This window comes from Coturnix japonica, chromosome 2, assembly GCF_001577835.2.
Source record: "Coturnix japonica isolate 7356 chromosome 2, Coturnix japonica 2.1, whole genome shotgun sequence".
Classification (NCBI taxonomy): Eukaryota; Metazoa; Chordata; class Aves; order Galliformes; family Phasianidae; genus Coturnix; species Coturnix japonica.
Window position 1 is genome coordinate 89329922 of NC_029517.1, and position 24563 is coordinate 89354484.

The window sequence follows — 24563 nt, forward strand, 5'->3', positions numbered from 1 at the left end:
CAGTCTGACACAATTGCATCTGACATGGGAGTGCCAATGAAGAAAAGGTGTGTCATTGAATTCCTCCATGTGGATAAGTGGCATCCAATAACATTCATTGATGCTGAATGTTTATGGAGACTGAATAGTGGATGTGAGCACAGTGAGGTGGTGGGTGATGTGTTTCAGCAGTGGCAATGGCAACAGATGATTGCCTCCACTTGTGCAGGTTTTGATGTGCATGGCATGCCAGCTCTTGCTCATCACAGACAAAAATGCATAGATAATGGTGGAGACTATGTTGAAAAGAGTGTTATGTAGCTGAGAATTTCTCTGTCAAACAATGTTACTGTACTCACTGTATCTGTTGTAGTTTCCATGTAAATAAATAGGATTATTCCTGGAGCAAGTAATGAATATGAGGCCCTAGACTATTTCTCTTCACTCATTGTGGCCCCAGCAAGTCAAAAGTCGGGCATTCATGACTTAAACTATTCATAAAAATAATAATGAAAACAGATAGCAACTGCTCTTACACAGGTATTTTTTTGTTTGATGCCACGCATTTGAAATAATAAATGGATGCAGTGTTAAATATTTCATTCTTGTAACTTAAATTCTCTTTGTCCTGGTTTGATCAAGATAAGATCAGTTCTAAATTGCTTTGGAATATTAGCTGGGTACCATGAATGTATTTTGTATTCTCTCAACCATAACTCATTACAAGGTACTCGCTTGGCATCAATAAGTCAGTCTCACTTTTGTGTATGCACGCATGTGTGAGAGTGTGTGTGTGGCTCAATAATCTGCTGCTAGGCTATTTAGTGATAAAATCTGATATAATAAAATATTAATTACAGCTGAAAGGTTAGGTGAGAAATATGAACTCAATTACAGTCCCATTTTGTGAACAAAGGGCAGGGTGAAAAAATCCTTTAGTTATAGAGGGTTGGGATAATAACAGAACAACCAGAACATTAGACTCAAGCTGAGTACTCCCTAAAAGGCCACCTGTTATTAATCTTCACATCAGGCACAGAATTTCAAGTAAATTAGGTCAGGATGAAAGATATTTTCTGCTGATTTTTTTTGGATTAACTAATTTAAGGATTTCTTTATCTGAGCACTTTTTTTTCTTTGATGTCATTGCAATTTAGTAATTAGAAATTTGTAACAAGCATAAGGACACAGCAATTATAATTAAAGGTTAGATACTATACACACTGTACAAAAGTGTCACCTTGCGTGGTTCAAAAATAGATAGTAACTAACAGTTGATTCTAAATGTCTTTGATTCAGTCAGATTGGCTCTTTCCCAGTGCCAAGCTGTTGCAGATGTGGATTCACCACCTTACAAAGCCAAGTTTTTTTTCAGAAAATATACCAGCAGTGGAATATAAATTATTTTAAGATTATTAATATGTTCCTGTCCTTCTGTTCTATTTACCTGAATGAGCTGAACTACTGAAGATTTAGTAGAATATGACCAGATTGTAAAGAAGCACAACTGCGAGAAAAAGTTACTCCAAAACAAATAGTATGACCTTGAGATCCAGCATTTAGTAGTGAATCATAAGGACTGAGCAACCTTATCTATTACTGCAGGCTAAAATGTGCCATTCAATCATAAAATAAAATTTGCATTGTCTGAAGAATTGAACGCTTGAAGGTTTGACTTTTTAATGGTGTTTTAAGTTTCAGTGAATTTTGCTGAAACTATGACAATATATTTTGGTATCAGGCCAAAACACTTGCTTTCAGTGAGTTTACATTTATGATACTTACAACAATCCAAGAACCATTTCAAAGCTTCTTAATCTGCTTTCTGTTATTTGCTTAATTTCTTTTTAAAAAGAACACAGGAAAATGGTTAAGTTCATAAGTACAAGGGGAGAAAAGTATCTTGGAACAGCAAGCAAGATGCTTTTATAAGCCAATATTACGCCATTTAAACAGTTTTCAGGTTGCCAAGGCCAATTTATAAAACAACTGGAAAGCATGGAATAAGGAGTAAAGTCTTGTAACAGATTAAAAGAAACTAAAGAAAGCAAAACTGTCTAAAATCGTTTAGTCTAAGAATGAATGAATTTAGAAGGGATTAGAAGAAAATATTCAAAACTGAAAGCCATGGCAGAGCTAACTGATCCTTTCTTTTCAATCTGTCATGGAGAAAGAAAGCACTGATGCACAATGCTGTTAGGAAGAAACAAATGAAATCCTTGGCGTTTGTAAGCAAAAAGAAAATCAACAACCCAACAATATGCAACTGCAAGGGACATCATGCAATCCATCTCATCAAAATCAGTAGCTGCATTTCTGAGAGAGTATGCCTGGCTCCCTAATGCTCAAGGATAGCTCACTATAGCTTGCAAATTGTAGGTTTCCTTCTGACTGGAGTGGAAAAATTCATTACAGCCCACCTTCCACTCCAGCCATCAGACTCTACCTGGTTTATTCCTGCTACGAAAGTCCAGGTGAAAAAGAAGAAACAAACTAATTCTTTTTCCTCATTGCATAATATGATAGAATGTTACACTCCAGCCTTCACAAGCTAGATAAAGAATAGATCTACTGCAGTCTAAATGACCAGTTCATTTAGATTCCTAAGAAAACACACATTTAGATACACTTACCTATTAGGGATGTTGCTAGTTCTTTAAATGCACATGTGATCAATGTCTTACATCTCTTTGACTAATTTTTGAGATTTAGGGTGTTTTTTTAATTTTTGTTTTTTGTTTTAAAGAAATACTATATTATGCTGTTTTCACTCTGCACTGTTTACAGTGGCTGGATACATTATGATGAAGCACAGCACTGGAATTAGAAGGAATGGAGTAAGAGAAAAAGAGGCAGACTTCATGCAAAGATTTGGTTGAGTCACTTTTACTTTCAGTGATGTCTAAGGCCATTTGCAAATTTCCTTTTCCTGAACAGCTCTCAAGAAAATCAATACCAGTGCAAAGATAAAGTATAAGAATAACTTTGAGAATTTAAGCAACTGTCTAAAAGAACAGAAAGATTTCCTTACTTCTACACCCATACAGAAATAAGATACAGTACTGCTCTTTCATCTGTGTTCAGCTCCCAGTTTGTGTTTATTATAAACAATGCTGCATCCAGAGCCACGATTTTCAATCTGTTCTTTGTAAATTCCTAGGGATGCACAGTTTGCAAGAGCCAAGAAAAAAAACCAAACCATGCAGCTTATAAATGCAAAATCACAGTATAAGGATTTATACACCCTCTACAATACCTTTAGGGGTTTACCAGTTAAAAAATAACTTCTGCTAAGAAAAATGGATTACAAGGTAGCAATACTCTATATCAATATTTCCCATTATGACATGAAGTCTCAACATACTATGCTTATACCATAGAGAATGCACAAGAGATATGGACACTGAGGTCTAACAATGTTCACAAGCATAACTACAGGGTCATGCACAGCTCTTACTTATGAATTCAAAGTAATACTTTCAAGCAAACTGTGCAAGAAGCGTGGATATTATGCAGAAATGAAGAATTAGTATTTAGAATATGAGATCATCTACTAATGGACCTTTGACACAATGTTAACATGAAAACAGTAAGATTTTTTTATATTCCACAAAGCTGTGCACTCGAAACCTACTACTGAATTGTGCTGGGGGTTAAAGCAAATAAATGTATTTAAATGAGAGGCTTTTAAGTTGAAGAAGAATGCTTATTTTCTCCCTTCTTCAAGGATGCTCGGCAACCTGCTGGCTTACGAGCAGCACAGGAAAAAAGCATTTGCTGAGACAGCTAAATGAATACACAAGACAATTTCAACAGGTTTTAAGATTCAAAGCTTGAAAACTGTTTACTGCTCATTACAGCACTCACAGAGGAAACTAGTTTCTCATCTATTCAACCAGGGGATACAACATGGAGCACCAAGGGACTGGCTCAAATAGCTTTGCTGTGGTGGTTTCAGATGTCTTATTTGTCCATTCTCTCCTTCTCCCAGATGCTATGCTTTCATGGGAGACTTGGTGGAAAGCAGCATATCCATATGTTTCAAGATGCAACTCAAAAGCCCAGTGATATCACTTAGGCAACCTCAGGCATAGATACATTTCCTCTTGCTGACTCTGCTGTGGGAGAGCAGGACCATAGCAAAAATAACCACAGCAGAATTCTTTTCTCTCAATGCTATCATTGCTTTACACAACTTTAATACAGCAAGTCCCGGTCCAGCAATTTGGGAATGGAGATTACTGTCTGTGTTGATTTTCATTCTTTCTTCTCTACAGAAAAGCTCTGCAGGGCACTTTAATCTGCGGTGCAGAATGGTGCAGGCAGATAGAGAAAACCAGTCAGCTTTTGTGGCATTGTCCCCAGTTTCTCAGGACTTGTGTGGACAAATACATGGCTGACCTTTTCTTCTGTCAGTGAAGGTGTAACTTCTTCCTGCACTGGGATTGATTCTGGTAGGATTAGGCAGCATAGAAGCCCTGGCAGCATGACACTGTACAGCTCTTCTCACAGCAAAGTTGGCCACAGATAAAAGATTCTGCACAGTTTAGGCTTAGAACAGCTGTTAAATACAGATGAGATTCTTGCCTTGTGCTTCTACTACCTCATGAGACTAATCTTGAAAACAGCTCCCGATCTAGATGTGAGAACACAACTCATTCACCCTCATCTTATTTCCTCATGGCAATTTCTCCCCAGATCTAACATTTTTATAATGCCTCAGACATCTAGCCTACTCTTCCCTGAGACTGTTTTAGGCTGAGGCATTTATATTGCTGCTGACTGAACAGTTGCTGCTTTCAGTTGTACAGCCCAGTAAGTGATTTTGTTTTTCATGTCATTTAACGTAATCCAGTTGAGCAGATTAGCTTTTACTTAGCAATGCTTTAAAGTCATGATGCTTGTTGCGAAATGCCAGTGATTTCCTTTCCTGCTTAAATGAAAACTGTAGCAGAAAGAAAGTTGTCATGATAACGTTTAGGAAAATGAATAATCTTTCACCATCTAGTACGGGAAATGGCTGTTTCACTCCAAGCACTTTGATAGCTTTTCTTCCCCTTTCCAGGTTGCATTCCTCATTATTCTTTTGTCTTCTTTAATACTACTTAATATTGTAAAAAAAACAAACAAACAAACAAAAAAAACCAAACAAAACAACAACAAGAAAATAACAAACAAACAAACAAAATACCTCACAGAACAGTTCAATCAAATATAGTTTATGCCAAGAATTAGGAAATCCTTCCAATTGCTTTGTCCTGTAAATCACAGTACTCCTCCCATGCATCTATGTATCAGTCACGGAACCTTTTCTAATGCAGTCTTTTAATGTTTGCTAGTGAATAAAGGGCTCATACAAATTTCTTCACACACACACACACAAAAAAAAAAACAGATGAAAAAAATTTTAAGGTCAACTACAGTGGAAAGATGCATCATTGTAAGAGAATCTATGAAAAAGTCAACTTAAATGGTACAGGTTATTTCTGTGTTGTAACCTGAATTATATAAAAGACCTGACTTACAGCCTTCTGATGAAGACAGCTCTGGTCTGTGTGTGACCCTCTTAACAAAGCTTGTGCCCTACCTGGGGATGACAACTAGAGAAAAATGAAAAGGGGACTTCTGGCATGACAGTGCCATGTGACTGACTGCCACAAAATTCTGAATCATATAATCATTTCTTTAAAGTTATCTTGCATTACTTTCCTGGCATTTATGTCCATACCTGCTCCAGAGCTTCAGTTTACCATGGGTTTAGATTTGATCCATTTACATGTTCATTTATATGTTGTCTTAACTGAAATTGTTCTTTACTCTCTTTGAAGTTTATTCCTCTAATATGATTTGGAAAAGAACCATACCTGGCCAAAACAAGTCCAGCTCTCTCAATCACTCCACATGTAACACAAGTTTGCCAGTTCCCTGACCATTCATGCCATAACACCCTCTCTGCTGCAGTGCTATTAAAAATCGGTATTTGTAGATCAGAGAAATGCACAGCAGTTTATGAGGCCCTGCCAATGTCTACTATAATGGCATTTATAGATTGTCACCTTTGCAGGGAACCCACCTGCTGTGTGCAGTCTATTTGCCAATTTCACAGCCATGCCACATTTTGATGACTCACAGTCACACCACAAGCTATTAATACCCTTTTTTCTCCTGTTATTTCCAAAAGTGAGCCTCTAAATTGCAGAATACCTGAATGTTATTAGCTCATAAATGCAAAACTTTGCATTTCATTCTATTCGCAGTAGACAAGTCCTGAAGACTATTCAGTATTCTCTGTAAAGCATTCCAATTCAATGCTGCGGGATCTACTTTCACTTCCAGTGGGCTTACAATGTATCACACAGTATCACAGTATCACAGTCTTGTGCGGGTTGGAAGGGACCTTAGAGATCATTGAGTCCAACCCCCGGGATTTGAGCCTCCTGTGTAGCAGAGCGGCACTTCTACCACTTGCGCCACAGGGAGGATTCAAACCCAGGTCTCTGGTGTTGCAAGCGGCATTCCTACCACTGCGCCACCGGAGGCACACAAATATATTTATATGTGACGTATAAACAAAACAAGTAGCATGCTATTGAGTCACCTCTGGACGATAATTCAGCTCGTTGCTATACAGTACAATGAGCATGTACTTCCACCTTGATCACTGGTTTGGAGCTCTTGTAAGACAAACAAAAATACACAGTCAAACACTTCCCAAAGAGAAGTAACCTAATATCAAGAACCATGACAGATGGTTCTATGACAAAGCACAGAAAGACTGATGCATATCATCAAGGCTCCAGTATCCAGAGGGACCAAGGAACTTCCAGTATGACTTCCAAGACTGACCTGAGTGTTTATTTAGTCAAATCGTTGAACAACTGCTAAAAGCGCACCACAGCGTTACAGGAATTCTGAATGGGTAACTCAGCACTGAGGCTGCAAACACACACAAAAATACCACATGGCTACCATGATACCCATCTTCAAAAAATTACTTTGAAATGTCTCCAGAAAGTACAGCCCCAAACAATCATGTTCAGCAGTCACTAAGGGAAACGCAGCTACACTGAAGAGATCCCATCTTAAGTCATTCCACAGCTCACAGAAAAGCAAAACCAAGACCCTGGCATAGTACAGTAAATACAAGACAATGCACCTGTTTTTGTGCTTTCAAGGAGCACTTTGTTGGATCTCTGCTGGAGCTCAGTCATGCCTAGTTTTTTTCAGAATAAGCTAATGGTCTGAGCAATGTTCTTAGAAGCTAGAGAGCACCATATTGAGAGACTTACATTTCACTCCCAAGCCCAAGCCACCCGAACAATGTTACTGTGCCCTCCTGCCGAGATTGGTCTATGTGCAGACAGAAGTGCAAGAATAAAAGGAGAACATTAATGAAGGAACCTGTCTGATAAAATGGAATTTATCCTAATTCTGACAATTATTTCTTTTATTCAATGACTATCAAACCAACATATTAAGAATCCTGGGAGGAAGGAGTAGGCCCTAAAATCGGGTCTATTGGTTGCTTCAGGAAATCTGTGCTCCCAGTTTGGTGGTTAGACTAGATGATCCTAGAGGTCTTCCAACCTTAATGATTCCATGGTTCTACTGTTTTACTGAGGACAAAGTAATAGCTGAGAACAGCCTCACTGACTGCTAGGACCGAACTGCCTAAAATCCAGATAGACTACAAGCAAATCAGGATATTAATGGTTTGAAAGGCCCCCAGTAGGGCTTTAGCATCAGCCAGTTACTGCTCGCCACAAAGTTTATGGACATGGATCAAGGCCCATACCCAACTATCAGTCTGGAGATGGTCTTTCTGTCTGGAAGCTGAACAAAGACAGTTTTCAGCCAGTTAGCCTCAATGCCAGAAAATGGTACAGAGCATCCAAAATTCAAAAGGAAGTAGGCAAGCCTAAGGTCTGAACTAAAGCAGGCTAAATACGGCCCTTGAATGTCTGAGTAGATGTTCCTTGGAAAGTGGTCATGGAAAAATAACACTATTTTGTTCTGTGTGCACTTAGTGACTGAGCCATTCATTTTAATAAGCAGATTTAATAAAAACACGCTTTATTGATTCTGACTGGAGTTGGCATTCCAGAACTAGTGAAACATGGTATGAGTTCCAAGAGTTTATTATTCACAAATTGAACTGCTACTGGACTTCAGCTCTCATCAGGGAGCCTGGGAAAATCCAATGGTCCACAGGATGTCAGTGGAGAACAGTGTGGCTGAACTGGATTGCCATGTTGTCAGAATGAGAGTTAAGCAACATAAGAGTATCATTTTACTGTGTCCAGTTCTGGGACCCCCGACATGAGGACTAGGAGCTGTTGGGGCATGAATTGATCAAAAGGCTGGAGCACCTTCCCTGTGAGGACAGGCTGAGAGAGGTGGGGTTTTTCAGATTGGAGAAGGCTCTGGGAGGACGTTATAGAAGCCTTCCAGTACCAGAAGTGGGCCTACAGGAAAGCTGGTGAGGGATATTTCATAACGGCATGTAGTGACAGGACAAGGGGAAATGGCTTTAAACTGGAAGAGGGTACATTTAGACTAGATATTAGGAAGAAATTCTTTACTGTGAGGCGCTGCCCTCAGAGTATGGACTCTGAAATAGGCTGTCCACAGAGGTTGTGGAAATCCCCTCCCTGGAAGCATTGAAGGCCAGGCTGGATGGGGCTTTGAGCAACCTGGTCTAGAGGGAGGCGTCCCTGCTTATAGCAGGGGGGTTGGAAGTAGATGATCTTAAAGGCCCCTTTCCAACCGAAACCGTTCTATGATTGTATGATCATTAGCAATTAGACAGAAAATGTCCTAGTTAAGGCCAATATGAAAATTGAACGTCAAAATAAAAATTAAAAAAGCTTTGTGATAAGGTGGGGGTCGGCTGCTTCTCTCATGTAACCAGAGGTAGGATGAGAGGAAATGGCCTCAAATTCTTCATATCTTGGAGGTCTTTTCCAGCCCTGGTGATTCTATGGGTCTGAGCACAGCATCATAACACTGCTGCTGATTTTTCAGTTGTCAATTTATATCCAAGCCCTTGAGAAGGTACTGATGAGTGATGAAACTGAAAAAAATCTCTTCATAGATATGAAATAATCTGATCATTCTTTTGTTCCAGAATCGCTTCAGCTAGCATGCTTTATTTATTTTAGATTAATTTCTATTAATTGCAGAGCTAAATGATAGATAGCACTGTGCTGGGTTCGCAGCGACACAAGAATCAATGCTGTATTTACATCACAGTAAAAAGCTTGAGGAAATTTCTGAGTTTGTCAGCAGGACTTGTGAAGCTGCGCTGCATGCACCTTGGCAACACATAACACAAATTCTAACTCAAGTCAGAGTTAAAAGCCAAGGACAAGTTCTACTACATAACAAAAAAGAGTTACAGCTTTTTTACAGCATAAACAATTATTGCACTGCACCCTCAATGAAACCAAAATTGACCCTTCTGCTGTAAATAATTACTCTTGTTTCTATAAAGAAATAATAATTATGGGCACCAATAAAACCCCATCCCTTCAGTATCACAGACATCCTGAAAGAAGTTGGTTCGCTGGCTTACAGGTTGTAAAACTATGATTTGGAAATACACAATTTGCAGGCAGGAGATGACCCTACAGCATACAATTCAACTCACTGTATTTACAGATCCTTAAACTATAGAAATGATGCCTGTGACAAGCAAATAAAAGAACAGAAAGTTCTCGTCATGCTCTTTAGGCTTTGTGGTCTAATAATATTTCATAAGGCTGTATTTTCAACATGCTATTTCAAAACACTAGTGAGTTAGTAATGCTCCTTGAACATGTATAGGAACATTATTTTAACATAACCATTTCTTTACCCTAAATCCAAATATCACCTAGAATGTTTTATCAGTGAGCTCCCGAAAGGCCAAAGTTCACTTTTCAGTTTCTTGGGAAGCTTTCCAAATCTCTCCCATTAAATACATTTGATATTTCTCTCCTTAGCTATGTCTACATGAGATTTTCTTTTTTCTCATTACTGTGTTACTACACATGTCATGTCACTGGGAATAGCAGGAAATTACAATAACATGTTTGCATTATATAACATGCTAGGTAGGAACTGTGAGAGGTCAGAGCTAAAAATACAGATTCTGCAATGCTTTTATTTGCATGTGCTGTTGCTGTATTTTTGCCCACACAGAGCACTATGTCTCTTATTGTGCAAATCAGCATTCTTCCCATTTCTAAGCTCGTTTGTTCACTTATTCTGAATTTATAATCATACTGCTGCCTGTCTCCATAATACATGCATGAGAATGAATTGGCTCTTTTTCACGCATCAAAGAAATTCACACTGAGATAGCAGAACCTCTTTTCTGAAGAGTAGATCATGCATTTGAGACCCAGCCCTGTGCCTGCCATCTACTCACAACATGAATGCCCCATGGCCACTTCAAGGCAGTTCTAGCCAAGAAGTTAGACTGTTAGACTTCCCTTCACAGTAGAAGATTTCTGAGAGACTGTCTCTCAGGTTGCAGATGATCCCATTTCCTCCTATGGAAGTTTCTTAACAGTGCAGCATGTTCTAAATTTCCTACTATGAAACTTAAGATGAATCTTGCTGCTTCCATCCCAGGGACTGTGTGTAGACTGCCTCAATTCCAGACACGACAACAAACCTAGTATTTACAGGGTGTCTCCAAAGGTCTGGATTTGATCAGTAAGAAACATTAAATCTCTGCGGAATTTAGACAATCTGAACACATCATGAAGTGTTTATTTTACCCAACAAAGTAACAGAAAGTGAGTGCTTATTGCTTTAGATAACATACATTTTGAAATGTCTATGGCAGTTTTCAGCTGCACTTCATAATCCCTACTAAATGAATAGTCTTTTAGGTTGAAACATAATATAAATTACTTCTTCAGGGAAGAGGGATTAGAAGTAAGAAGTTTCAAAATCAGGATCTTTGGATGAAAAGATGTTTGACTCATTTTCCCAGTAAGAGCTCTTTTATGTCAAGCAACTGAAGCTGGTTGATAGAGTGGGTGAATGAAGAATACAAAGACTGACTTCACTTTTGCACACTCCCAGCTCGTTTGGTTCAGTTTACCTGTGTGTGGTTTCTTTCTGACTGTTTTATTTAAGGTTCTTTTTAACAACACCTCTTGGTAATTGCTGCAGTTCTCTCTCTTTCATCCTGTCTGGCTTTACAGTCCTAAAATCTGCAGGACTTCTCTCACGTATTCAGGGCAGAAGGCACTCTGGCATACAAGATGCCAAGTACTGCATTCAGGATGAAGTTAGCTGGTACACTTGGCTGTTCTTGACCCTCCTCTTCTTTTACTTCAGGCTGAAAAAGGAAGGTACCAGCTATTTGTGGTGTCCATAAGAGAAGAAAGAATGGCTAAATGGGACATTTTAAAAATCTCCTCGTATTTCATTATCTGATTAGAAGAGTTTTATGGGGCAAGTCCATCCTGGAGGAGCTCTGCATTGCAAGATGAGAAAGATCATTCCCTAACCACAAACTAACCTGCAGAACAGAAAGCAGAACAGAGCACGGATAGTCTCACCTTGCTTCTTACCATTCTTGCTCCTTCTCTGAGTGTGCTGTTCCTAGAGATCTTGCTGTCACCAGGTGTTTCTGGCAATACTGGGGACAAAATCTTTGGGATGTTTATACTTTGGCTTTTTTAGGATGTGATACTGAGTACCATGAGGAGGGTGCTGAGGTGACAGCATTTTGCTGATTACACCAGTCAGATAAAAGAAGTGGAAACGCTCATCCTTTATCATAGCAAGACTGAATGGAAATCTATGCGACAATGAAAACTTGCTTCTGTTGCTGCTAAGAGCTTGCAGGAAAACTTTTCCAGAGAAGGTCACAAGAACCTTTTATAATGTAGTGCGGCAAACACTCTAAGACTCTTTCTAACAGATGAATACATAAATAACACTAAATGCATGCAGTCATCGAGCATTATATTTTCCATTCTCATGTACGAGCCAGACCTTCACAATAAACAAGCATTCCTTTGCTGAAGTAACTGGAACTGACCTACCTATATACCTGCAGATATTTTGGCCCCACAGTCTTTGAACTTTAGCTTAACTTGCACTGAAGAAGTGAAAGGCAGAAATGATACTGTCTTGAAAGAATAAATTATTGAAAGAGTGAGTACCTCAACATATGCTGAATAGCCCTTACATAATAACATTTACTTGTACACCTTTAAAGCAAACTCCCTAGAACTTTACTGACTCGCACACATCCATAAAAAAAAAAAGGAATGTCTGTAGTAACATGAGTATTACACAGTTTCCACAGAACCATCATCTTAAATTAAAAAAAAAAAAAAGCCTCACAAACAGCAATCACTCTAGAAATCTGAATAGCTTAGCCAACTGTTAAGTACATATATTCATCATTACTGAATGCGCTACTGCTTTAAACATACATAATTCCAAAATAATCTTCTAGAAGTAAACACAGCAACAGCCATAAAACCTGGAATCACAGACAAACTGAGCAGTATTTGTTGTATTAAAACTCTGACAAAATAGATTTTAATCATGTCCAGTTGTACAAATTCTATAACAACCTGGAATGCCATTTGGCCTTCATGATTAATGCGTACTTTATCATTGTAAACAGAGCTTCCTGAACATGTCTAGAAAGCCTGCTTTTTGAAGCAACATTTAAACAATCAGCATGCCCTTTCTCCCCTTTTGTGTCACGGTGGTTGTGAGGGGATTCTAAATAAGTCAGGAGACAGCAGGACTTTTCGTATCTGATTAGAGAAGAAGAATTTAATTGCAGAAATAAAGTTGGAATTCCGAGCAACCCCAGGTATTAGTTTCATTGCCTTGAATGGGAAAACTTGTGCTTCCCTTATCCGTCTCAGGAATAACAGAATTTTACATGATGTGGCTGATGTGCTGATCGATACAACAACAGCAATCATTTACACTGCTAGTTCAGTGTAGTTGCAAAAACCAGAATTAACCAAGCTGGTGCTTGTAGGACAATCAATACACAAGGCATCATTCTTAGTGATGTACATAAAAGAAGTATGACTAAACATCTAACAGCCAGTGAATACAGATTAACACGATTACATATCCACACACAGAATGCCCTCTGCAAGCTCTGCCATGATGTGCTTTGGAGTGTAATGTAAAATAAAACAATAAAAGTATCAAGAAATCATCTCTTTGATTTTCACTTTCTGTTTCACAAGGTATTTACATTAAGAGTTTGTAGGCAGCAGTCAGTTTAAGACCTGCTGCAAAGGACCTCTGTAAATTTGCTACTACGTGTTCATCTTTTTTATCATTTCTATAGCTTCATGTTACTTTAAATTTCTCCTACTTTCTTAACCACTCATCCACTCTACTTAATCTCCTAACTAGCTTCCTTTTATTGCCAGAAAAGCTGCTGGTGCATCTCTACTGCTATAGGAATTAATAATATTTAGTTCACAGTGCAGTTAGAAGGAATTAAACTTTTTTTTTTAAGGCCTAATATGTTTGTTTAAACAAAAATGAGTCCAAATATTATTATTTTGATCCAGATGCTTGAATTCAGAAGGACTACACCACAGCTTTATAGCATGAAGTAGAATAAACCTAAAATCCACCAAATTAGTTCCACTGTATCTGCTTTAATTGCTTTCTGATTTCTTCTCATCTTGTTCAGACTTACCAAAAGTGCTACTTTTTTTTTCTTAAAGTTGTCTGAATGATAATCTCCTAAATTCCATCCACCCATAGAAGCATATCTAATACAGCAATGAATGCTGCAGAATAAAAATCAAAATCAAATATTATGAAAACACTTCCCCCTAAATAAGAATGATTTGTTTATACATATGATTTATTTATAAAGCAGAAACTCTGAAAAACCTGTATTTACCTCATCTATATTTTCCTCAGAGTATTGAACTCATTACTGGTTACCATTCAAAATAATATAATCATTCCTCTGTTTTCTTCACTGAAAAGCAGGCATCTTTTATCACAACAGGTGTTAAGACTTACATGGTAATGTGCATTTTGCTATGAAATTAACCACAGCAAACTGGAAATTCATTAAGGCATACTATACAACATTGAAGTACTGAAGCTATTGGTTTTCCTGTTTTCTTCTGTACTTCTCTCACGGTCAAATAAATGTGAATACTTCATGAATGGTACAATACATATTTTGAAAAGTGGTTAACTTACTAAGAACTGATTATCTTATATTTGTGAAGTAAACAAGAAAAGAGAATATCACAGACAGTAGCTCAGCATAGAAAATGTGATATGCCCCTGAACTTATAACACTGCAGTAAGCAATTACCTTAAAGAAGCCACCCACACAACAGAACCGTGGCTTTGTTCCTTATCTTCAAAGAACAAGCCACTTGCATCTGGATCAAATCCTTTAAACAATACACAAATGCTCAACATCAAAGCACTTCCAATTTCTTCAGTTATTTAATTTAATTAGAGCTAATACAGACATGAATTTAGACACTGATTGCTGTGTAGAAAATCCCCAGAAAACATGTTCAAGAAATTAATCAAATTGGTCTTAATTTTATAAAGCCTTTTCCCCCAGTACCTGACAGGAGCTCCTCTGCTCTGTGCAGGTTTCAGCAAGACTGTCACAGTGCTGTCAGTTTGATTCAAAGGTGTCTCGAGTTCATACGGTGGCATAGAGGGTGCTAGAATAAGAAAGGAAAAGAAGCAATAATAATCATTATTCCTGTACTTCTTCTTTCAGGAGCTGTATCTTTATTTGAATATAGAATCCTAAAGACTTCTGCAAATATAAAGACCGTATAAAGGTCTAGTATGCTTTCAGTTACAGTACATGTAGGAGACAACTTTTAACTAAATTCAGTAAAATAAAGAAAAGAAATCCCAGCTCAGTGACAATTACAAGAGCCAACAGCTCCTAATACAGATTAGTTTTCAGAGAGTACTGAGAGTTCATAAGTTGGAAATGAATATATATATATATACATATATAATCTAAAGAAAAGTATCTACAAATGCATGTGCAAAAGTGGCAATATTTTTTGAAACTGTGAGTCTAGCTTTCTCAGTATGCCTGCAGTGGAAGGATACACTTCTGGAACTTGTCATTTCTGCTGCTGCTGTCATGGGCCTGTTGTCTGCCACAGTTATCATTCATGATAATGAAACAGGATTATCATCATGAGAGTTTATCATAGTTTGAAGCCACACTCAATGGCACTTTTGCAAACTGTGTCTCCATTAACCAATTACAAATTACAAATGATTCCTCAGTGACAGTCTTCTACTGCTGTTGCTTCTTTTCCAATGCTATTGCCTAGTTGTGTTTTTACCACAATATTGAATGGAAGGCTGCTCAGTTAATTGTTTGTTTAGCAGTCTATCATATACTTATTGTCCAGCTATTAATGATGATATGCTTCTATACACTTAAAAGGCTACAGAAGCAAACAGCGATCATTGCAGTGACCTTTTTTGACCACAGGAATGATGCAAGACGACGAACTTCCCCAAACTAATTCCAGCTTATAACAGAAAATACATTTTTGGGGGGAGGCAAAGATCTTTTCTTTAGTTCTAAGTTCTTCCAACAGCTAATCATCCTCATTGTTGAAAATTTATTTAGCATCTGAATTCATTTAGCTTAATATTTCAGACGCTGGAATCCAGGCGCCTCTTGAACACTTCCAGGGACAGCATCTCCTGACCACTCTCTGAGAGAAAAAGTTCCTTCTTATGTGTAGTCTAAACCTCATCTGGTACAACTTGTGGCCATTTCCTCAGGTCATGTTTGTTGCCTGGGAGAAGAGGCATCATTGAACATTGTCATCGAATAACAATGATTTGGGTTGGAAGGAACTTTAAAATCACCTAGTTCCAGCCCCTTGAAATCAGTTATCACTGATTTCAGTTTTGTAGTTTCGTACATCTAGAATTTATCCAAATCACACCCCATTCTCAACTTGGCTATCCCAAAAATGAAGGAATCACAGAGTAAGTACAAATCTGAAAGCTGTGTAAATGTTTCTGAAACACTGTGAGCGTCATTCCTTGCCCTTGCTATCCTACATGCATCTTAACAAGTCTTGCAGTCTTACTGAGTTGTGACTCTTAGGTCCCTACAAGCAATGTTTATTAACCTTAGCATCCTTCCACCAAAACTGTAATTCTGCCCAGGCCATGAGCTATGGTTCTCCCTCTCCTACCTTTGAGACCTGGCTATTTTATCTCCTCTCCACAGATACCTGGACATTATCTATTTTTCCCCTTTTGTTCTATCTAGATTAGTATTCTTCCTCTCCCACTGCTCATAAGCAAAGAAGCAGCTTATGGTCCTGAAATGGGTGAAATTCTTCTGGGTGAGAAAGGCAGCATAAAAAAATTTAGCTGTCACAGCTGACTTTTCACAAAGTTATATGGAACAGAAAACAGAGTATTCTAATACAACATGCCCATCAATTCTGATAGCAGGCATGGCTACCAGCTCTCCTTTTAGTACTGAATATTTACATACAGATCACTTCATCCATCAATGCCAATCACACAAGTATAGAATGAAACACAGCAACTATTTACAGTTCAGAATAGTATTACTCATCAACTTAAGACAGGAAATCAAGGCTATGAAAATGAAGTCTAAGTCAGACGAATTAACATGCAAGATCTGTTTCAAAATTGGTCAGAACACAGAGTTGCCACATCATCTGTTCTAAAATGTGCAGTGAAACCTTTTTTTTTTTTTTTAATTTAATAAATGTTCAGCACTTTCATTTCACATCTCTTCACAATACAGACACATCAAGAGCCTCATAGCCTTATATGTAAGACCACAGTCCTACCAAGACTTGCTTGTTAGAAATACATTTCTGACACAGAAACGTTCTGCTCAGTGTGAGAATAGGGAATATGATCCCATCTTTACAGATTGGTGTTAATTATTGTTAGATGTTCTTCCAAAAATAAGTTTCTAACTTGAAAATTAACAACCTTTCTTTTTTTGTTTGTTTGTTTTGTTTTTTTTCTCCTCTACAGTTACCTCAATTAGCATAATTTCCACCACACATTAACTGCCCCTTCCTGCCCTGTGAGGACAGAAAATGACGGATGGGAGGGAAAATATACAGGAGAGTAAAAAGAAAGAAGATTTTGTATCCAAATGCTTTCCCTTATCTTTTCTGGAAAGCAAAGGCAATTTTCTGTAAACATTATCAAGGTTCAACTCTCAGTTTAATTCCCAAGAAGACTGTATGGAAGTGAAGAGTAAGGGATTTGCAAAGCATTTTGTCATCGATTAAATAAGGATTTTAGGATATTTAATAGTATTGCATCCCATCAGTTGGAGAAATTAAGAGTCCCACTGCCTTTGGGAGGGCTTTAAAATATTGTTCATGGTTCCGTAGGAGTGACAGAGTCGCACTGCTCTTATCTGAAAACCACAACTTCTGATGTTCTTGTCTAATACAGTTTCATACCCACTTCAGTTTACAAGCCTTCTAGGAATGTATACTGGCTGGCAGTCGGCTGCACTTTCTAGCTGGGCGCTGGACATACAGTGTATCTGCTTTACTCTCAATTGTTCATGGCTCATTAAAGAGATTTTCCAGCACTGTTACTGTACTAATTTAGAATCATGTCAAGGTTGAATAAGCTCTGAATGAAGCCCTCATCCTCATGTCCAAAAACCCCTATGCTAAACATTGTAACAGCAGCTGGCACTGACTGCAGGCACATAATTCATTGGGCATCTTGGGTGGTAAGTTATAGCCATGAATAGGAATATGAATGTACTAGCTGCTATTTAAACACTTGGGAAGATTTTCAGGTACACTCATGTATGTCACTTTGACATCTTCAGGGACAAAGGCTTATTTCACTTTCAATTTGCTGCTCGTAAATTCCCAAAGAAGAAAGAAGCAACCAAAAAATTAACCATGTCATTATTAAATGCAAACAATGATATTCTTGCATTAAGTACCTGATATTTTAGTGGTGAACTGATTTGTGATCGGAGGTCCAAAGCCTTTAGCTGTGCTGGCCCTGATGGTAAAAGAGTAGGTAGTGCCAGGATACAGTCCAAAAAAGAGATAGTGTGTTTCATTTCCTAGCTTTGAGACTCGTCCACTTTGATTGGATAAATCTATTTCTGGGTCAAAGGAACTGACTGCTTTGTAGGTGATCTGCAAAAGAATAAGAAAGTTATAAACTGTCTTAAGCAGATGGACAAAGATTGCATTTTTATCCAGTAAACCCTTCTGATGTATGTGCTGTCAGACATTTTATGATAAGCTATCTTACTCTCTTATTCTCTTCAAATCCTGAATTCCACGAAGGGACACAGAAACTCAGCCATAACTGGTATGAGTTATTACTTTTATAGATATGGAGACTTAGAGGCAAGCTAGATTACAACCCTAAAGGATGGATTCAGGCTTACACTAATTCCTTTAAGATGCTGCCTTTAACAATGCCATTTTTTGAACCCGTCTTGCAATTGGTTTTGATCAGCAACATTAAAAAAAACAAAACAACAGAATAAAAGCACATAAACAAATAATGAAAGAAGTGGCTCCTACTTCTAACTGTAATTACACTTTGCTCTGAATAAGATTATCCTTAGGAGATGGTAAGGGCAGCTTAAGGCAAATTTTTCAGAGTGGGTAGAGCTTATATTTTAGTCTGAAGCTTAGATATTGTAATTGCTAATTGGGAAATTTTCAAGTTATTATATTGTACCTAGGCCAGATTTTCCTTTGCAGGAAAAGAGAGATAAAATGCTAAGTAATATATGCAAAATGTATACTGTATCCTTAGTTCCTTCTTTGATTCCAGCAGTATTTTCAGTTTTCACTAGAAATGCTAATATAAGTTCACAGCAAAACTTGATCCAGATGCTTTTATATTATTTACTAATTTCTACATATTGTAACAAGAACTTAAACATGAGAAATCTATTAAAAATAAAAATTATTAATTCCTCCTTTTTACTTAAAAAGTTCCATTTGTATGTGAATTCCAGCACTTTATATAATGAAGTAATAACATTTAGTAACATTCTTTTTTGTAGTAATTATTACACATTAGATTATTACACATAATTCTGTCGATGTCACTGGTGAAGATATTAAAAAGCCCCAGTATCGAGCCCTGAGGGAAACCACTCATTACTGATATTCATCTGGACAATGATTCCCTGACCACTATTCTCTGGGTATGATCTTGCAACCAGCTCCTCATCCATCAAACGGTCCACCTATCAAATCCATATCTTTCCAATTTAGAGAGAAGGAAGTTATGTGGGTACATGTCAAAGGCCTCCCTCTCTTCCATGTGCCTTAACATAGCTTTCAGAAGGATCTGTTCCATGGTCTTCCCTGGCACAGAGGAGAGGCTAACAAGCAAGTAGTATCCTGGATTGTTCTTTCTACCCTTAAAAATAGGCATGACACTGCCCTTTTTTCAATCACCAGGCACTTCATCTGATCACCATGACTTTGAAAATATCATTGAGAGTGGCCTGGTGACTATGTCAGCCAATTCCTTCAAGACTTTGCAATGCATCTCCTTGGGACCCACAGACTTACGAATGTTCAGGTTTTTCAAGTGGTCACAAACCTAACCCTCACTTACAGTAGGAGGCACTTTGCTTTCCCAGTCCCCAACTTCTGACCTATCCGCTTGAGGTCTATGTGAAGAGCAGTTGTCAGTGAAGACTGTGAAAAAATTTAAGTACTTCATCCTTCAACTTGTCCATTGTTACCAGTCTACCTGTGTTGCTCACTAGGGGAGAGTATGCATTCTTGGCATCTTTCCTAACTGTTAATGTACCTGTATAAGCCTTTCTTGATCTTCTCTGCACTCCTTGCCCAGTGCAGTTCTAGTTGGGTAGTGGCCTTTCTGATCTGTTCATTTTCAGCTACCTCACTGGACCAAGTTGACATTTAGAACAAAAACTGGTTTGGATGTATACATCTTGCTGGTACCTTTCAGTCAGAAATTAATGAAATCAAGTTACTGCTTTAAATGTTTGCTTAGCTCTTTCTACCCCGTTTTGAGAAGTGCAAGATAAACAGCAGATGATATCAGTATTTTATTTTCAGTATTCTCATTGCCGTTTGAATGTTAGGTTCTTTTGATGTTCAAAGACTTACTGTCCTGAATACCTCGGAAACTTAGGCCAACCTATTTTTTTCTACCTCTCAGTAACACCTGTACAACTGTCATTACAGCCGATGAAGTTCAAAACATATTTTTAAGAATAAGTTGCACATACACACTGCATGTACTTTCCCATCAATACAGTAAGACATACATGCATCTTTATTAGCAGATGATTTGCCTCTGTGTGTTTCTATGTACATGAAGCCAAACATCAATGAAAACATCAGCATATTTAGTAGAACATTCAAATCCTTGCAGATTGGCAATTGTTGGAATAGCTGGAAGGCAGTTAGCTTACTAAAAAAAAAAAAAAAAAAAAAACAAAAAAAACCAACAACAACAACAAAAAAAGTCTTTACTTTTTCATGGCATTTTATCCTCTTACAATAAAACAGTTTTCAAAACAGTATCAATAGGTTACCGTTCAATTTAACTTTTCTCTTACACCATACATCATTTAGGTGGTGGTTTTTTGTTGGTTTTTTTTTTTTTTTTAAACAAAGCATTTCAATACCAATTTTGTAGTAAGGTCAGGTAAGAGGCTTAACAGTGATTACTGTCTGACAGCTTAATCTGTGCGGTCTTTTGTCAATTTTTCTAAAAGGCATTCAGGCAGAGGTTCCATGTGAGGAAAAGCAGCGATTTTTAGACATCTACAACATATAATTTTGTGGAATTTGCATCAAAAATGATAGATTTTTCTTAAAAATTACGTCTACATGTTTCTATTACAATAGGCTTCCTGTAATGAGTCTCACCTAAATGTGAAGATGACTGTCTTCACTGCATTATGCCTCCTTCTAAAAAAATAATCTACTAAGATCTGTCTTTCAATCTTAAATATTAGTTCCACATTACTAAACAGAATAGTATATCATATGGCTCTAAATATAGCAGTTTTCTTCAAGTTGATAACTCAATACCTTTCTTGGGATTTGCAGTAATCCATTTCTATATTACACATTTGATTTTATTACTTTGTAAGTGCTACTATCTTTAAAATGAGTACTTCTTTTACAGAAACTGAGGAAAGAACATTGCTTTCAATTACATACTAATTATGCACTTCCAAAAATCAATACAATACATGAAGGGAAAAACAAGACCAAATGCTTGATACCTCATACAAAGTAATCACACCATATGTTTGCACTGGCTCTCTCCACTGAAGAAAAATCTTCTCTTCAAAGGTACTCCCTTGAATTGACTCAAGTGGTACAGCACTTGGAACTAATGAATAAGAAAAGGAAAAACAAATATAAAAGCAATCCACCCATTCTGTTGAGACACAAAATATCAATTGTTGAGATACAGTTTATATTCCATGCAATTTGTTTAACATAACATATATATATAACCACTTCTTCCCCATCTCCCTAAGTTAAACACCTCAAATGCATATATTCTGTTAGAAAATTACACCCACAATTATTTCCAAAGACTGAAGCAAAGACCAGGGTAGCTCAGCAAAGAGAATAATTTATTTTACAAGATAGTGCTGTTAAGGAAATTTGCGTCAACTTCAGTATAAAAAGGAGTTAGTGAGAATTGCTCTTTTCCAGTAGAACATTACTGATGAAAGAAAAAGATAATTCAACTAACTGAATAAGAAACTAGATGATGTCTCAGGGATAAATTCTTGTAAATAAATACTGATAGTCATAACTACTTATCAATGGCATGCCTGTTCTGTACTGACAGATACAAACATTTCTGTATGAAAATGGAAGAAGACTGAAGTAATGAGGTACAGCTTTAGCTTACTGAACTAGAATGCCAGCCTCAGAAAGATGAGTCACATTTCACACATAATGGTGATGCTCACTGACTATATGCTTGATATCCTTAAGCATGGTGAACACATGGAAGTTGTGATGCAGACAAACTGAAAACCTGGCATTCTCCTTAAAGATTCTTACTTTAGGAGAATGAATGATGGTCAGGGACATCAGAAGGGTCTGATAAAAGATGCATCAACTGCTCTCAGATATCTGCTTCTTTTTTTTCTGTTTATTCTACAACTATCTGATTCTAGAACCAACATCAACACAGTTTTTAGCCAAGAAGGTGTGTTAACAGCATGTGGAATTGTATCTGAAATTCTGTTTTGTAACAGTATATGAAACATAATGTAAAAAGAAAATCTTCAAAAATGCACTGCTAGGAAGCATAAAGCATTGATGGGTGAGCACTTTCACCTGAAATGCATGTGAAAGTCCAGTGAGAAGACTCACATTTTCCATATGGTAGAAGGTGGAAACTACCTGCAACAACAGTTGAAATAACTTCTTGGACCCCCTTCTGAGTACCACCCATAGCTAAAGCATAGGAAGACCTACAAGATAGACATTTGGTGACTCCTTCCTGTTGCATTTTAGTTCTTCTGTTCTTCCATGTTGGTCTAGGAGTTAAACTGATTTAAATGGAGCTTAAATTGAGACTTTATAAGCAAATTTCCCTACCTCTCTACAGAGTCCCTTGCAGGAATTCCTTTGACAAGAGGAAGCTCTTGGCAAAGAGCTTTGCTTACCAGTCCTACATGGACCAGTAAAATTGTGCCATTGGTGAAATTCTAAATCTGTGCCCGAAGTCTTTCTTCCAAGTAGGAGAAAGCCAGCAACAGCTATTTGGAATAATAGGGCTAATAATATACATGTAAAGGCAGAAAAATTAAATATAGCACAAGTAAAGTAAATAGTATGACTGAACACGATGATAACTCTTAAAAATTATTTGAAGGCCATAAACTCTGAGCGTTTACACCATCAGGGAGATCAAACACTCTAAGAGCTTCCCTAGAGAGGCTGTGGGATATTCATTCATGGAAATACTCAACACTCAACTGGACAGAGCCCTTGCAACATACATTATAATGTAATTTGAAGATCACAGTGATTATTTGGGTCATATTTCATTGTTCTGTTACACACAGATACATATGCTGCGCTGAAAGTGTACAATATACTAAAAAGCTGTAATTTCTTTTTTAGTATTTGCAAAAACATTGCAGAGACAGAATCAGAGATTTTCAAGCTTGGTATTTCAAAACTGATTAATATTGTGGAAAGAATATTAAAAAAATTATACTCTGAACCACTGTTTTTATGATGTCTTAGTATACTGTGACAAGGGCCAGGAATAAACAAATACCATATAAAATTTTAAAGAAAATACAGAAATGTTACATACATCAATAAGATCCCTTGCTTTTGCACCCTACAACTGAACTGAATAACAACAAGGAGATGACAGCAAAATTAATTTTATTTAAACAATTTTTATGTTAGCTATGCTTGGAAAAATCTGTTGTATTAGCAACCTAAAATTCTAAATTGTTTAATTCACTCCCTCATATATTTCAATTAGAAATTAGTACTATACAAAACCATTACAGTACACACTAAATGATTTAACATTTTTAAATTATATTCTTCAAGTGTTTATTATAAGGGAAACGTCATTGTTGATTTTTTCTTTTTTTTTTCCCTAGAAATCTATCCAAAATGTTTGCAGTAAATCCATCATTAATTTGGAAGAAAATAGACAACTACATCCAGGAACACTGCAGATGTTAAAACTGGGAGCATAGATCTGTTGTTTTAATCCCAGTCATTTTTTAAGGTTCCTTTGAAGAGCAGGCAATTGAAGATTCCTATAAGCAAAGCCAAAAAGCCTAAGGCACACTTGTAGAAGGAACCAAGGGGCTATACACCTTAGTACAACATGTTCCAGAAAGGTGGAACTGATTCCTGGTGAATGACTAATTAAAAAAGTAAGTTCCATTATAGTCCATTAGCTATCAATACTCCTGTAAACTCTTGGTGTGGACAATCACAATAATGTCACATAGGATTTAGAAGGATGTTAGCATCTTTTCATGCAGTGTTAATACAGCATTATGGAGACTCAGTTGCCAACCCAGCTACATACACTGCAAAAAAGGAGAGTGATAAATTATGTCATAACTTAAATGACTGAGGTCTGAAAACCCCCTTTAGCTAAAAATTACTAAAGGAGAGGGAGTATCAATATACTGCAACATACATACATACAAAAGATATTGTCTGGATAAGCAACTAACAGTATTCAGTGGTGGAAACTGCAGATCAGGAAAAAGAATTTAATGTTGAGCATATCACTCAACAGAAATGCTTACATAAAGATACTGTGGACCAGCATCTGAATTTGTTTTCACATTGAAACAGGTATTTTTAAGTGGCAGAACGTAATTCAAACAGATACTGTGAGCTTAGTGAAGAAATGATAAAATTTTGCACAATGTCACAGATTATGTAAAAGACCGTGTTAATACATATAATAGATCCCTTACTGCTCTAAAACTGTTGAAGGTGGTAGAAAATTTGCTACAGAAAGTAGAAGTAGAACATACAGAAAGATATGCTGATCATCAGGTA

The 24563-nt window shown here is 37.2% G+C and overlaps 1 protein-coding gene across 9 annotated transcripts in view; it reads right to left on the reverse strand.

Moving 5' to 3' along the window:
- PTPRM (protein tyrosine phosphatase receptor type M) overlaps nucleotides 1-24563 on the reverse strand; it is a 429982-nt gene that overhangs the window by 180715 nt on the left and 224704 nt on the right. For all 9 annotated transcript variants that reach the window (XM_015855337.2, XM_015855345.2, XM_015855344.2 and 6 more), the window contains exons 9-11: nucleotides 21269-21378; nucleotides 17966-18167; nucleotides 14573-14675 (exon numbers count right to left, since the gene is read on the reverse strand). In XM_015855337.2, coding sequence (XP_015710823.1) covers nucleotides 14573-14675; nucleotides 17966-18167; nucleotides 21269-21378 — 415 coding nt within the window. The remainder of the gene's footprint in view (nucleotides 1-14572; nucleotides 14676-17965; nucleotides 18168-21268; nucleotides 21379-24563) is intronic.